Below are 14,917 nucleotides of genomic sequence, written 5' to 3'. Positions count from 1 at the left end.
GGACAATGACCCCAAGCATACTTCCAAAGTTGTGGCAAAATGGCTTAAAGACAACGAAGTCAAGGTATTGGAGTGGCCATCACAAAGCTCTGACCTCAATCCTATAGAAAATGTGTGGGCAGAACTGAAAAAGCATGTGCGAGCAAGGAGACCTACAAACTTGACTCAGTTACACCAGCTTTGTCAGGAGGAATGGGCCAACATTCAGCCTACTTATTGTGGGAAGCTTGTGGAAGGCTACCCGAAACGTTTGACCCAAGTTAAACAATTTAAAGGCAATGCTACCAAATACAAATTGAGTGTATGTAAACTTCTGACCCATTGGGAATGTGATGAAAGAAATAAAAGCTGAAATAAATCATTCTCTACTATTCTCTACTATTACTTTTCACATTCTTAAAATAAAGTGGTGATCCTAACTGACCTAAGACAGGGAATTATTATTAGTATTAAATGTCAGAAATTGTGAAAAACTGAGTTTAAATGTATTTGGCTAAGGTGTATGTAAACTTCCGACTTCAACTGTATGTAAATAAGGTATTTCTGTTTTTTATTTATAATGCATGTGCAAAAATGTCTAAAAACCTGTTTTCACTTTGTCATTATGGGGTATTGTGTGTAGATTGACAAGGACATTTTTTATTTAATACATTTTAGAATAAGTCTGTAACGTAACAAAATGTGGAAAAACGGAAGGGGTCTAAATACTTTCCGAATGCACTGTAATTACTGTCGTAAAAAAACTGTAGTGTATATACTACAGTAATTAATTAAGTGTCTTTGCAGATTGTAGTATACTGGTAGTAAAATGTGGAGTAGACACCGGCTGGAATGCGGTTTTAACCAATCAACATCCAGGATTAGACCCACTCGTTTTGTAATATTCTACAGTATACTACATTTTACTACAGAATTCTATAATAAGTACTGTAGTATTCTATAGTAAACTGTAGTATTTGTTTGATGTGGACGACCTCCATTGAAAGACGGAGGGAAACATAATTGACACTCCAGACAGCTGTAATTCATTATAAAGTCCAGGACATGTGGACAACTTATTAGAAACATTTGGAATGTGGAATGTTGTCAACAAGTACTTGAGCAGAATTTTGCTGCATAAGGGCTCTCAATGTCACAGGTTTTTGTGATTTCCGTGTTCCAAAACATTGACAATGCAGAGAATCAGGATGCATCACTGAAAGACTATGCAGACCCACATGTACTCTCTCACATGTATGCGCACACTGCTACTTACTGAGAGGAGATGTGAAGGAGCCTGTCCCTCCCACAGAACTGGCCATGATCAGATCAGCTACCTGCCTAAGAGCCAGCAGTCCTGTTGGATTACTGCCCTTAGTCATCTGATCCTGGATCAGGCCTTCCAGCTCATCCTTAAACACCTGCAAACCAAACAATGACATGTTAAAATGACTGAGTGAAAATAGTCCCAATAGTCACTGCCTTACATCTATTAATCTTTACCAGTCCAGGATAGTGGTCACTGATCACAAAGAATAAGATGAGGGAAGGAAGTAGAGCGGAAGGTAGCCTAGTGGTTAGAAAGGTGAACCAGCAACCGGAGGGTTGCTTGGTAAAATCCCGGGTCTGCTGGGAAAAATCTCCTGGGAAGTGGGCTAGCAACTGGAGGGTTGCTGGTTTCAAATCCTAGATGGCATTGAGCAGGACCCTTAATGTCCCACAACAGCTTCCTGGGCGCCCAGTGTGGCAGCCCCTGCACCTCTCCAAAAACCTGTATGTGTGTCTTTCAGAAGGGTTGGGTTTAAAGTGGACGTCTTGTGTACAATTGACCAATAAAGTTATCTTAATCTTACAACTCCTGGGATGGTCTACTGTATGTGTAGTTATGCAATTCTTCTCACCTTGACCCTGTTCCAACTCCCTGTCTATTCAGCCGTTCACATTAGGACTATGTATTTCCAGTGTACTCTCAGTCCTAAAGAAGCCTCCCTGAAATAAATCACATTAGATTCTTCTAAAACCCTCTTTGTGCCAATGTCACTAGAGGTAACTGGGAAGTGTCCTTCTCATTAAGCCAGCCTATTAATCTATACCCACAGTGTCGTTGGATATCTTGGGTATTCTTCCCAAAAAGACGATTCTCCTGCAAGCCTCTTTGGTGGAACGCCAGCATTCCGCCCCATCTCAGTGCGGTTCCCATGGTGATGAGCTAAGTTCCACTTGTTGGGGTCTGTTATGCAATCACAGACATGCGTGGGCTCATCTTATTTCCATGCACTTTACGGGCATGTGTTTGTTGCACCTCCTAACAGCATCTCGAACCACATTTTACTGCTCGATTATCTATGCCTCCGATTCACAATTGCATATATGCATTTATCATGGGTGCATATAGGCAACATTTACTGCTTATACTACAAAAATAGAAGTATATATATATATATATATATATGTGTACATACAGTGGATGCCCAAAATTACGTTCATGCCTATATTGTTCTGTCTCTCAAGAATTCAATTTGACAAAAAATGTTTCATGAGCTAAGCTGTGAACTTGACAAGGACATTTGGCAGGCAATGTATAATAAGGCTAAAATCTATTCGGACTGGTTCATATTTAAAACCACAGCAGTGGAGCTTGGCTGTTTCCTCTGACAGTAGCACATTGTACTGCATTGCAACAAAGATGTACACTGTACAAATACCTTACTACTTAATATGACTGAGTTGCCTAACTTGTCTTACCTAGCTACCTCAAGATGAATGCACTAACTGTAAGTCACTCTGGGTAAGAGCATCTGCTAAATGTCTAAAATGTAAAAGTAATAGCCTCTTTATTTGCAGATCAGTTCAAATGTAGCCATCAGAATGAAAACTGATGACATCAATGATGTAGTGTATCTACAAGAGCCAATGACATAGGCCTGGACCTCGAAGATAACAACTTTTCAGGCCTTTTGATGGTCTGCAGCCAGATAATGAAAATGGCTGTACTGTGTACACACATTAACATAGACATAAAGAACAAGAGACATACTGGACTCTGTAGGATCTGAGTGACTCTCTTCTTTTGCTCCATCATGTTGAAGTCCTGCTGTATTTCAGGTGACATGTTCCTGCTGCGGAGGTACTCAGGGTCGCTCTCGTCCACCCGGTCAAAGTACCTCTCCTTGGAGTCTGTGCTGGATAAGGACAGGGTCATGGACCCAACCGTATGTCTGATCTCCACCAAACTCATACTGTCCAAGTCTTCACAACAACCTCACTCTCTCTGATCCTCACCTGCCACACTCCAGGACTGCTGGCTCTGGGAATCTGTTGGGGACAGACCAAAACTTTAGTTTTCCTACAGTGCCGATGATGCAACAAGTATGGCCAGATGTTAGACATAAAAAAATGTTCCACAGGAAACTCGATTCATACTAAATCAATTATTTTATTGCTGAGGTAAACTAACAGGCTTGCATAAAGTTGTAAACAAACACACAGGGAAGGAAAAATACACAGGACCCCATAAAGAGTAGCTGCTGCTTTTGCAAAAGCTTATGGGGATCCTAATAATTTTTTATTTTTTTTAAAGTAGACCATAACCACCTCTATCTCTGCAGACAAACAGAGAATCCCCTGTGTGTCTACTGTAATCTGTGGGGTGGGGGAAGGGAACATCAATCACCAATGTTTACTGTCATGCAAACAGCCAGAAAGCATGTCAATAGAATATCACAGGGGGCCTTTGCATTATCGCCTCATATAAAATCAACTAGTTTGGGAGAGCATTTAGCACCTATTGTGTACATCTTTGGGGGGGGGGGGGGGGGGGGGTCTACAGAGGGTAAGTAAAGGGTTAAAACAGTCTGTAACCTGGATTTATTTTGCTCTATTATGCCTGTTCAATATCTCACCAAGTTCTTATCAACACAACTACAAATTGGTCTACATGTGATGGAGGCTAGACAAATAAATTATAACAGATATTCTACCCATTTTAAGGTGTCAAAAGTGGTCTATTCAATGTGCCTTTTCTGCAGTGAAAAGCCAGATACAGATAACTTAAGAAACATGTTATCTGAAGATAATATACAGAAAAGGCACACTACAGAAAACATCAGCAGAGCATTTTCTGTATTACACAAATATAATAACTACTGTCCAGAAAATCGGTAAACTTTCTTATTTCTATACAGACATCTAATCAAAATAAATAGTAGGGCTAGGCTACAAGAATTCAACCATATGTTCAAAGAGTCGAATATATCGCGGTCTGCTAATACGAACCGCAAGGAGCACAAAAAAAAGGCACCCAGGTCCCGTAAATATACCATTACGTAAGAGTTAACCCTTTAAAATCAGATCCAACAATGTGATATGATGAAAGGAACAACAGAAGAAGAGGAAAAATGTGCTGCATGATGCATCTTACGCTTTAATCAAAGGAGATACTCAACTCACCGATGAAATAGGATACTCCATTGAGGAGCACCACGACAAAAAAGTTGAGCATGTACAGTATATGCCATCATTGAATTGACCATCGACTCGTAACTGTAAACCTCCATGAATATTATCAAGACGCTGTGCTACAAAGTAACCTTAAAACCTTTGCACTAAACCAGTCCACAGGAAATAGGCAACATTGTATACAGTAACTATTTGAAACATCAAACCTTTTTTGGCAGTGATCGTATCTCCGTAGCCTATCTAAAGACAGAAACTCCCCACAAGTCCTGGACAGAATTCAAAGATCGAGACTAAAACTGTTAAATGTATTCCAGATTTCGATGTATTCTGCAAACGTGTAAAACATGACTCCGTATGTGCGCCCTATGGCATTGCAGTAAGCATGTAAACAGCTGTGTGTGTTTCAAAATTTGCAGGGGCGAATTCATTAAGCCGATTATGTTGCAAAACGTTTCTTAAACGGAAACAAACAGAACGTACCGTGGTGAGACCTACTTGCATTTGTCCAATAGCAGCTCTCGTTTGGACTAATGAAGATTACATCCCTGAACGCAAGCAAGTCCGCATGTTGTGAGTGGGTGTGTTTGTGTGGGAAAAAGTGAGACCATGTGACTTCTCATATCCCCCCAATACATCCATATATGCTAAGGTCAAACAGATCATGACTACATCCATTTGTATTGCTGATTAACTGATTTCCTAAACACTTTCATACCAATGGGAACACAGGAATAATGTCACTGTTTTCTGGAGAAGTGTGTGAGCTGTGTGTGGGGGGAATACATAAGTGTATGACGATCTTGAAAACATGTTGATGTGTTACAGCCCGAGTTTACAATGGATTAAATTGAGATTTTTTTTATCACTGGCCTGCACACAATAACCCACAATGTCAAAGTGGAATGATGTTTTTGGAAATTTTTACAAATTCATTAAGAATGAAAAGCTGATGTGTCTTAAGTGTCAATAAGTATTCAACCCCTTAGTTATGGCAAGCCTAATTAACTTCAGGAGTAAACATTTGTGTAACAAGTCACATAATTAATGACATGGACTCACTCGGTGTGCAATAATAAGGTTTAACATGATGAATGACTACCTCATCTCTGTACTCTATATATACAAATATCTGTAAGGTCCCACAGTCGAGCAGTGAATTTCAAACAAAGATTCAACCACAAAGAACAGGGAGGTTTTTCAATGCCTCGCAAAGAAGATAACCTATTGGTAGTTTTTTTTACACTGAATATCCCTTTGAGTATGGTGAAGTTCTTAATGACACTTTGGATGGTGCATCAATACACCCACTCACTACAAAGATACAGGTGTCCTTCCTTGTCGGAGAGGAAGGAAATGGTTCAGGGATTTCACCATGAGGCCAATAGGGACTTTAAAACAGTTACAGAGTTTAATGGCTGTGATATGAGATAACTGAGGATGGATCAACAACATTGTAGTTACTTCACAATACTAACCTAACTGACAGAGGGAATAGAAGGAAGCCTGTACAGAATACAAATATTCCAAAACATGCATCCTGTTTGCAGCAATGCACTAAAGTAATACAGAAAATAATGTGGAAAATAAACTTTTTGTCCTGAATACAAAGTGTTATGCTTGGGGCAAATCCAATACAACACATTACTGAGTACCACTCTCCATATATTCAAGCATAGTGGTGGCTGAATCATGTTATGGGTATGCTTGTAATCAGAAAGGACTGGGTTTTTCAGAATAAAAAATAAATGGAATGGGGCTAAGCACAGGCAATAACCGAGAGGAAAACCTGGTTCAGTCTGCTTTCCACCAGACACTGGGAGATGAATTCACATTTCATCATGACAATAACCTAAAACACAAGGCCAAATCTACACTGGAGTTGCTACACTGGAGTTGCTTTCCAAGAAGACAGTGAATGATGCCAAGTGGCCAAATTACAGTTTTGACGTAAATCTGCTTGAAAATCAATGGCAAGACTTGAAAAGGGTTGTCTAGCAAAGATCAAAAACCAATTTGACAGAGCTTGAAGAATTTTTAAGAGAATAATGGGGAAATATTGTACAATCCAGGTGCGCAAAGCTCTTAGAGACTTGCCCAGAAAGACTAACAGCTGTAATCACTGTTCAAATGTGATTCTAACATTTATTGACTCAGGTGTATGAATACTTATGTAAATTAGATATTTCTGTATTTCATTTGCAATAAATTAGCAACGTTTTCTAAAAACATGTTTTCAATTTGTCATTATGGGGTATTGTGTGTAGATGGGTGAGAAACAAAAATAATCCATTTTGAATTCAGGCTGTAACACCACAAAATGTGGAATAAGTCAAGGGGTATGAATACTTTCTGAAGGCACTGTACATCACATTTCGAACAGCAACATTGTGATAAGCCCCTAAAGCACTGGTGTGCTTGTGCACATCTCATGCTTAGTTGATTAGCCTACAGACACAGTCAAATTTATTCTAGTTCTAGCCAAGGGTTGAATTAATGAAAGAGATTTTCCGATACTTTGTATACTTTTTAGCATGTCGTTTTGAAAGTAGAGGTCACGAGCCGAAAGTGGTCACCAAAAATTGCGTACTACATCACCTATGTGCAGATATGTGCACCATGTCATTGCTTTCTCTCACTCGCTCTGCTGTGTGTGCATCTCTTTCTAGCTGTCACTCAAATGGCGAGGGGCTGCATGCTCGTTGGCTAGAACTCAAATTGCTAGGTGGCTGGCACATGTGGGGAAAATGTATGGAAAATGGCGCAGCACAGCTTCCAGAAAAACAGCTGCTTTCAAACTAGGAATTCCGTGGCTAATTGAGGTAAGACAGTAATTCTGCTCACAGATTATGCATTCATGAACTACACATTGACACATCCAGCTCAAAGAGGGAGGTTTAAAAAATATTTAGTAGTCACCAAAGTTCCAGAGAATGTTTTTAAAGAAAATAAAAAAAACTAGAAATGACAGTTTATTACGTATTCAGATTCATGTCAAAATTTAATTCCTTACTTGAATGAAATGTAATAGTAAATGCTGGCATCCGTTTAAAACTGTTATGTGATTAAATGTGTATCTCTGTCCCCCGTTTTGGTCACTTGGGAATGTGATTCACTAGTCTATTCAGGAAATAATAATATTGAACTGTTAACTCTCTTAATGGAATCCCACTGTGGGTTGTGTCCAAACCACTCATTATCAGGAATCAAGGTAAGACCCAGATGCAGACACGTCGAATAGACAATGGTTTAATATTCCAACAGGGGCAGGCAATAGACAGGTCAAGGCAGGCAGGGGTCAGGAAACCAGAGGTGGGGCAATGGTACCGGACGGCAGGCAGGCTCAGGGTCAGGGTAGGCAGAGGTCAACAATGCAGAGGTGGGGCAAATGTACAGGTCGACAGGCTCAGGGCCAGGGGCAGGCAGAGGTCAACAATGCAGAGGTGGGGCAAATGTACAGGTCGACAGGCTCAGGGCCAGGGGCAGGCAGAGGTCAACAATGCAGAGGTGGGGCAAATGTACAGGTCGACAGGCTCAGGGCCAGGGGCAGGCAGAGTGGTCAGGCAGGCGGGCTCAGAGTCAGAACAGGCAAGAGTCAAAAACCAGGAGGGTGAGAAAAGAGAGACTGGGAAAAGCAGGAGCTGAGGACAAAAACGCTGGTTGACCTGACAAACAAGACGAACTGGCAACGGACAGAGAACACAGATATAAATACACAGGGGATAATGGGGAAGATGGGCGACACCTGGAGGAGGGTGGAGACAATCACAAGGACAGGTGAAACAGATCAGGGTGTGACACTCCCAAAATGTTTTTGTTTTGAAACATGAAATTGGCTTTATTGCAGAAAACTAGAGATCAATCCGTTCAACACAAAGACAGAGACACAGAATTCCAACAAATCCCACCATGAACTCATGCCAACTTTTAAGAGCAGTTAATAACATAAACTTACCATATGAATGCAGATGCAATAACTTCCGTGCAAACACACAGAACATTTATAGTAAAATTTGGTCTCCCAATGAACCAAATGTAAACATTTCTTGCTGCCCCAAGGACCTCTAACTGATCGGTCCTGTAAGATGTCACACACACACACACACACACACACACACACACACACACACACACACACACACACACACACACACACACACACACACACACACACACACACACACACACACACACACACACACAAACACACACACACACACAAACACACACACACACACACACACACACACACACACACACACACACACACACACACTTGGAGAGAGAGAGAGATTAGTTCAGTGACTGACATAACAATTCCAGGATGTAATGAAAAGCAGAACTTTCTCAATTTAAGAGCTGAATGACCCTTCAACTCCCCACTGCTACCCTAGCTGCAACCCTACGGGGACTGGCAGAGTTCCTATGGAACCACACACTAAACATATGCACTCACAAAAAAAATGTGGTGCACATACACACACACATACTTTCAACATACTCTTACTGAACCCCTACATTCTCTGTAACTCTATTTGGATATTTTTTGGAAGGGCAGTCCTTCTTGTGTAACATTGACCAGATGTCTGGTGTTATTACTAGAGACCTAATTTATATGGTGCACGGTAAGATACAGTACATACAGTACCAGTCCAAAGTTTTAGAACACCTACTCATTCAAGGGTTTTTCTTAATTTTTTCTATTTTCTACACTGTAGAATAATAGTGAAGACATCACAACTATGAAATACCACATATGGAATCATGTAGTAACCGTTTTCTGGATTGACTGACCATCATGTCTTAAAGTAAAAATGGACTGTCATTTCTCTTTGCTTATTTGAGCTGTTCTTGCCATAATATGAACTTGATCTTTTACCAAATAGGGCTATCTTCTGTATACCACCCTTACTTTGTCACAACACAACTGATTGGCTCAAATGCATTAAGAAGGAAAGAAATTCCACAAATGAACTTTTTACAAGGCACACCTGTTAATTGAAATGCATTCCAGGTGACTACTTCATGAAGCTGGTTGAGAGCATGCCAAGAGTGTGCAAAGCTGTCATCAAGGCAAAGGGTGGCTACTTTGAAGAATATAAAATAGAAAATATATTTTGATTTGTTTAACACTTTTTTGGTTACTACATGATTCCATAGGTGTTATTTCATAGTTTTGATGTCTTCACTATTATTTTACAATGTAGAAAATAGTAAAAATAAAGAAAAACCCATGAATGAGTAGGTGTGTCCAAAATTTTAACTGGTACTGTATTTTTATAGTATATCAGAAAAACAAGCACACCTTTCTTATGATTGATTTATAAGCGCCTAAATACAATACCCCAAAGCACTTGATTAATAGTTAATAGACATGAAGAATACCACACTATCTTAGGACAACACCTAGAGTGATAACAGCAAAAGTGTTCATGAGATCCTACGTCATCAATGGCATAAACTTGACCTCACTCCTTGGCAGAGCGAACCATATAAAAGGCTGCTTTATATAAAAGGATGGGTTTACAGAAATAAGTCCTGCTGCTCTTCCAAAGGCTTCCAATGACCTTCCAAAATGTCCACTCTAAGAATAATAACAAGTAGACTAGACTCATGGCCAGGTTATGTATTTACATCCACTCCAGAGGATGCAATATGCTGCATGCTGTTTGGATCAGTTACAGTATGTCGTTTTCCTTTTTCTCTTCTCATTACTACCCGACAGTATATTGTTACAACTCAAAAAGTCATTGTGAAACAGAAAGTTAAGCTGGAATTTAATTCGATTTAATGAGCTACTGTACCAGAGCTCTGGCAGGCAAGACATAGTGCTATAGTACATACTATATCATGATAAAATGACTGTAATGGTAACTAAAATCATGAATTCATATATTTTTCTACATTTGGTTTTGTCACAATGTGTTCATTTTCCCTTTTATTTTCCTTAGCTGTTTTTCCATCAGAGACCATCTACTGTAAATCAACACAAACAGGAATACTTTTATTTTGGTCAGTAATTGTTCGTTTGTCAGAAGCACCCTTAGTTATTTTTTGTTCTTCAATTTTAGTGTTCAAATTGAATTTTCATCAATCTCTAATGGATTTGACTTTTATTTCTCAAGCTATAGTAATTGTAATTTCTGTACCAATCTGAAATGTAACACAACATTAATTATCACTGAAGCTAATCATAGAATCTCCTTCACCACTCTGCCAAATATTTCCAGTTGACAAGACTTCTGGTTCGTTGGAGGGAGGCCTTTAGAGTTTACAGGTATCATTATGAAGTCTGTTGCTCGAACACAGGAAATAATTTCTGCATCATAGTGCCTTTCTAATGAAGGGATAAAGAGAAAAACTCTTCACAGGAAGTCCAATAGTGAAGTCCGGACTTCCAGACAGAAAAATAATCTGTTTGTCATCTCAGAGAAAGGGAGAAGAGAGAGAGTGAGAGAAAAATAATCATCTGCAGATCAGCAATATCTTACCCCAAACTTCCCTTTTCAGGGGGAGTCTAGGAGGTGAACACATCCTATTCTCATCAGACAAAATTATAGGTTATATTGCCTTCTTGACTGATTATTCCTTCTGTCAGAGCAAAATGTTAAAGGTCACATCCTCTCATCAGCCAATCGCAATCACTCTACATCAGATCTGTTGATTTTCTCGTGTCTAGTTGACTATTTAAAGATTGAAAGGGGAACTGTTCTCTCCAGGGTCTATGAAATATTGCCAGACACTTTTACATCCATGTCTGTCCCCTCCCATGCCTACATTTATGTTAATTTTCCTGTGGCCTCTGTGATGGGGAACCCCATATTTTATTATCAACAAAATTACTTTTGACCCTAACCCCAACGAATTGATACCAACTGTTTAGAACCAACAGAACCAAAGTCCTCTTGTGAGAATAAAAACATGTGTTGTTTATGAGTTTATTCGATACAGTAAAATATCCTACCACATAGTTTCAGAGTTTGAGGAAATGGATACCTCATCTAATTTCACCAACAGTGCCTTCAAGTCAGTTCCACTGAGAAAAAACATCAATCAAGAGCAGTTCTTTGAAGAGAATACAGCCATGGACAAATGTTTAACAAATTCACATCACTTCCCAACTCCCTAGATATGCATAAAAATGTAACTTTAGAAACATTTGCTTTGATACAGCGTCTTAGCCACTGAATGTTTTACCCACATCGAGGCTTTTTGTATGTAATGAAATACTCTGTAATCGTGATTAAATTGGTTCCTCACTGTAAAGGGGCGGTGCACAGCTTTCTCATATCATGGACATTTAGGTAATTTTCCCTGAGAGCCTAATGTAATAACCAAGTCTGTGTCAAAGGCCTGAGAAACGTCTATTTCTGAAGCCCTATTTCAGGATTTTGAATGCTGCAGAGCTTTACTGAAGGCTTCTGCCTTTGGGCTGAGCTCTTCTTTTCCCTTGCAGTGTTCTAAGTTTACTGATGTCGAATGTGCAAAAAAGAGGACCACTGTTTTGAACAGTTACATCTATGCAAAACTTTCTATAAAATGAAGAACATGCTATATGACGAACATAATCATATGGAGTTTCTAAATCACAAACCCTCTGACGGCAAGTCCAAAGTGGAGAAATGTTTATCTTTTCAATACTATCACAATACGTATGAACATGCTCGGCTATTCACTTTAGCAGTGTGGGTGGTAAGTAACACTACATGTACAGGCAACTAGGGACCTGGAACAATTTACATTGTTGCAGTAAAAACAGTATTTTCACAGCTTTATATAGAATTTGAAACTTGCAGAGATTAATATTGAATCAACACATAAACTGAACAAAAATATTAACGCAACATGCAACAATTTCAAATATTTTACTGAGATACAGTTCATAGAAGGAAATAATTAAGTTTAAATAAAAAAATTAGGCCCTAGGCTATGGATTTCACATGACTGGGCAGGGGTGCAGCCATGGGTGGGCCTGGGAGGGCATAGGCCCACCCACTTAGGAGCCAGGTCCACCCACTGGGAAATTCTCTAAAACAGCGTTGGAGGTCGGCTTATTGTAGAGAAATTAACATTCAATTATCTGGCAACAGCTCTGGTGGACATTGCTGCAGTCATCATGCCAATTGTACGCTCACTCAAAACTTGAGACATCTGTGAAATTGTGTTGTGGGACAAAACTACACATTTTAAAGTGGCCTTTTATTGTCCCCAGCACAAGGTGCACCTGTATAATGGTCATGCTGTTTAATCAGCTTCTTGATATGCTACACCTGTCAGGTGGATGGATTACCTTGGCAAAGGAGAAATTCTCACTAATAGGGATGTAAACAAATCTGTGCACAAAATATGAGAGAAATAATATTTTTGTGCATATTGAACATTTCTGGGATCTTTATTTCAGCTCATTAAAAATAGGACCAACTCTAAAAACGTTATATATTTTTGTTCAGTATACATAACGGCTAGGAGAGAGGACTGAGCTGCACGAAGAAGAATTACAAGAGTGGTCAAACTTTGTTCATCTACAGTACATGGAGGACCTGGCCGAGACTGTTTTGTGGTTTTCTTTTGATTGCCTCCACCCTAAGATGTGGTTTAGGGTGCGGTTGACTATGAGGCTGGAGTAAGAGTCTAGCCAAATTTAACTCGTGCTGGGTTTATCATATAAACATAGGCAATGAGAAGACAAAGCTGAGGATATACTGTACACTGAGTATGCAAAACTGAACACCTGCTCTTTCCATGACAAACTGTACACTGACCAGGTGAATCCAGGTGAAAGCTATAATCCCCCTGTTAAATCCACTTCAATCAGTGTAGATGAAGGGGAGGAGACAGGCTGAAGAAGGATTTTTAATCCTTGAGACAATTGAGACATGGATTGTGTATGTGTGCTATTCAGAAGGTGAATTGTCAAGACAAAAGATTTAAGTGCCTTTGAACAAGGTAAGGTAGTAGGTGCCAAACGCACCGGTTTGTCCCAAGAACTGCAACGCTGCTGGGTTTTTCCACGCTCAACATTTTCCCATGTCTATCAAGAATGGTTCACCACCCAAAGGACATCCAGCCAACTTGACACAACCGTGGAGCCAGCATCCCTGTGGAACAGGGATACCTTGTAGAGTTCATGCCCCGAATAATTGAGGCTGTTCTAAGGGCAAAAGGGGGTGCAACGCAATATTAGGAAGGTGTTCCTGTATACCTAAATAAGGTGTATACCTAAATAACTTTACTTTTAAGAACATGGCAACTATTTGAGTTAAATTCATGGCTAAAATAGACTTGTTTTGTGTAGAAAATATCCAATATGTTCCAAGTAATCACTTAAACATGACAAATTAATTGCTAACGCTCAATTACATGGTTAAAATGGTTTGGGTCACCACCCACTGCATGTGACCTTGATGGGTTTCTGAAAACCTACATTAAAGTACCCAGTTACCTATGAAATCTTGTATGCCTCAATTCCACATCTAAGGTAAACATACGCTTACCCAGTGTATAATGTTTCTAGAGAGAGAGACATTAATTGAAAGCAGCTGTTCGTGACAACTCAGCATCTGGAACTGATGTAGTTCTGGTCTATTACAGCCAAACAATAAAAATATATCTCGACAACATTGTAAAAAAAGGACTCACTATCCTAAGAAAGGGTACTATAGCATACACAAGACTATACACACAGTATTGCTGTATAGAGTAATACAGAATAAGATAACACATCGGGTAAGTGAAAGCTTTATCAGTCCAACATTTCCTTCTAAACAGACTCATAGGTGATTCACTCCATCCACCCATGAAAGGGATTTTCATTTTGATACATCATTGAGCAAGTCCTTATAAAGTCCAAAGTAACTGCTTAAAATGAGAAGCTATTTTCAAAACATTTCCTGATTCACTGATATTACATAAAATATCAAGTACCTTGCCCTGTTTGCAGTTACAAACGACTATTCTAGTTCAATTGACTTGTCTCAACAACCACCATTGCAAAAACGTAAAAAATGCTGCTCCACTCACCTTTTGAGGTCAAACTCGCACAGTTCTGCCAGTTGCCAGTCTGCTGTTTACATTATCACAATAGGAAGGGTCATCATCTAGCTCCAACTAGGATGAGTGACTGATGCTTTGCCTATCATCTCCTACTCCCTCTGTTCCTCAATGTCATGTGATGCACATTGCACAGCTTGCTGGGAAAAACTTCCAAACTTGTCAGAGGCGGTTGTGGAGACAACAATCTGTTGTATGGGACTGTATTGTCCAAAAGTGGGAGGAGCAAAACAGTCACACACCCACCAGATATGTTCTGGCATACATGTATATAGATTACTCGAAAATAAATATTCAGTTTTTGGAGAGCGGGATTTTAACTACTAAATACTCCATATCAAATTAGAGAAATTGTAGTGGAGTGTTGCACATAGGGATCTATGAAATTACAATAAAGAGGGATTACCAATGGACTAAATCATCTTATCAATTT

The 14,917-nt window shown here is 39.5% G+C and overlaps 1 protein-coding gene across 10 annotated transcripts in view; it reads right to left on the bottom strand.

Annotated features, from left to right (window-relative positions):
- Positions 1-14,637, bottom strand: part of LOC129857449 (gamma-adducin-like) — a 31,758-nt gene extending 17,121 nt beyond the window's left edge. For 2 of the 10 annotated variants that reach the window (XM_055925708.1, XM_055925789.1), the window contains exons 1-3: positions 4,644-4,905; positions 3,017-3,294; positions 1,256-1,400 (exon numbers count right to left, since the gene is read on the bottom strand). In XM_055925708.1, the coding sequence (XP_055781683.1) occupies positions 1,256-1,400; positions 3,017-3,217 (346 nt within the window). In that variant the 5' untranslated portion in view covers positions 3,218-3,294; positions 4,644-4,905. The other 8 variants (XM_055925752.1, XM_055925744.1, XM_055925781.1 and 5 more) reach the window with 8 other exon arrangements.
- Positions 14,638-14,917: the final 280 nt, after the last annotated feature.

The sequence above is a fragment of the Salvelinus fontinalis genome, chromosome 1, assembly GCF_029448725.1.
Source record: "Salvelinus fontinalis isolate EN_2023a chromosome 1, ASM2944872v1, whole genome shotgun sequence".
Classification (NCBI taxonomy): domain Eukaryota; kingdom Metazoa; phylum Chordata; class Actinopteri; order Salmoniformes; family Salmonidae; genus Salvelinus; species Salvelinus fontinalis.
The sequence above is the reverse complement of the archived record's forward strand: the minus strand, read 5'-3'. Positions and strand labels throughout refer to the sequence as shown.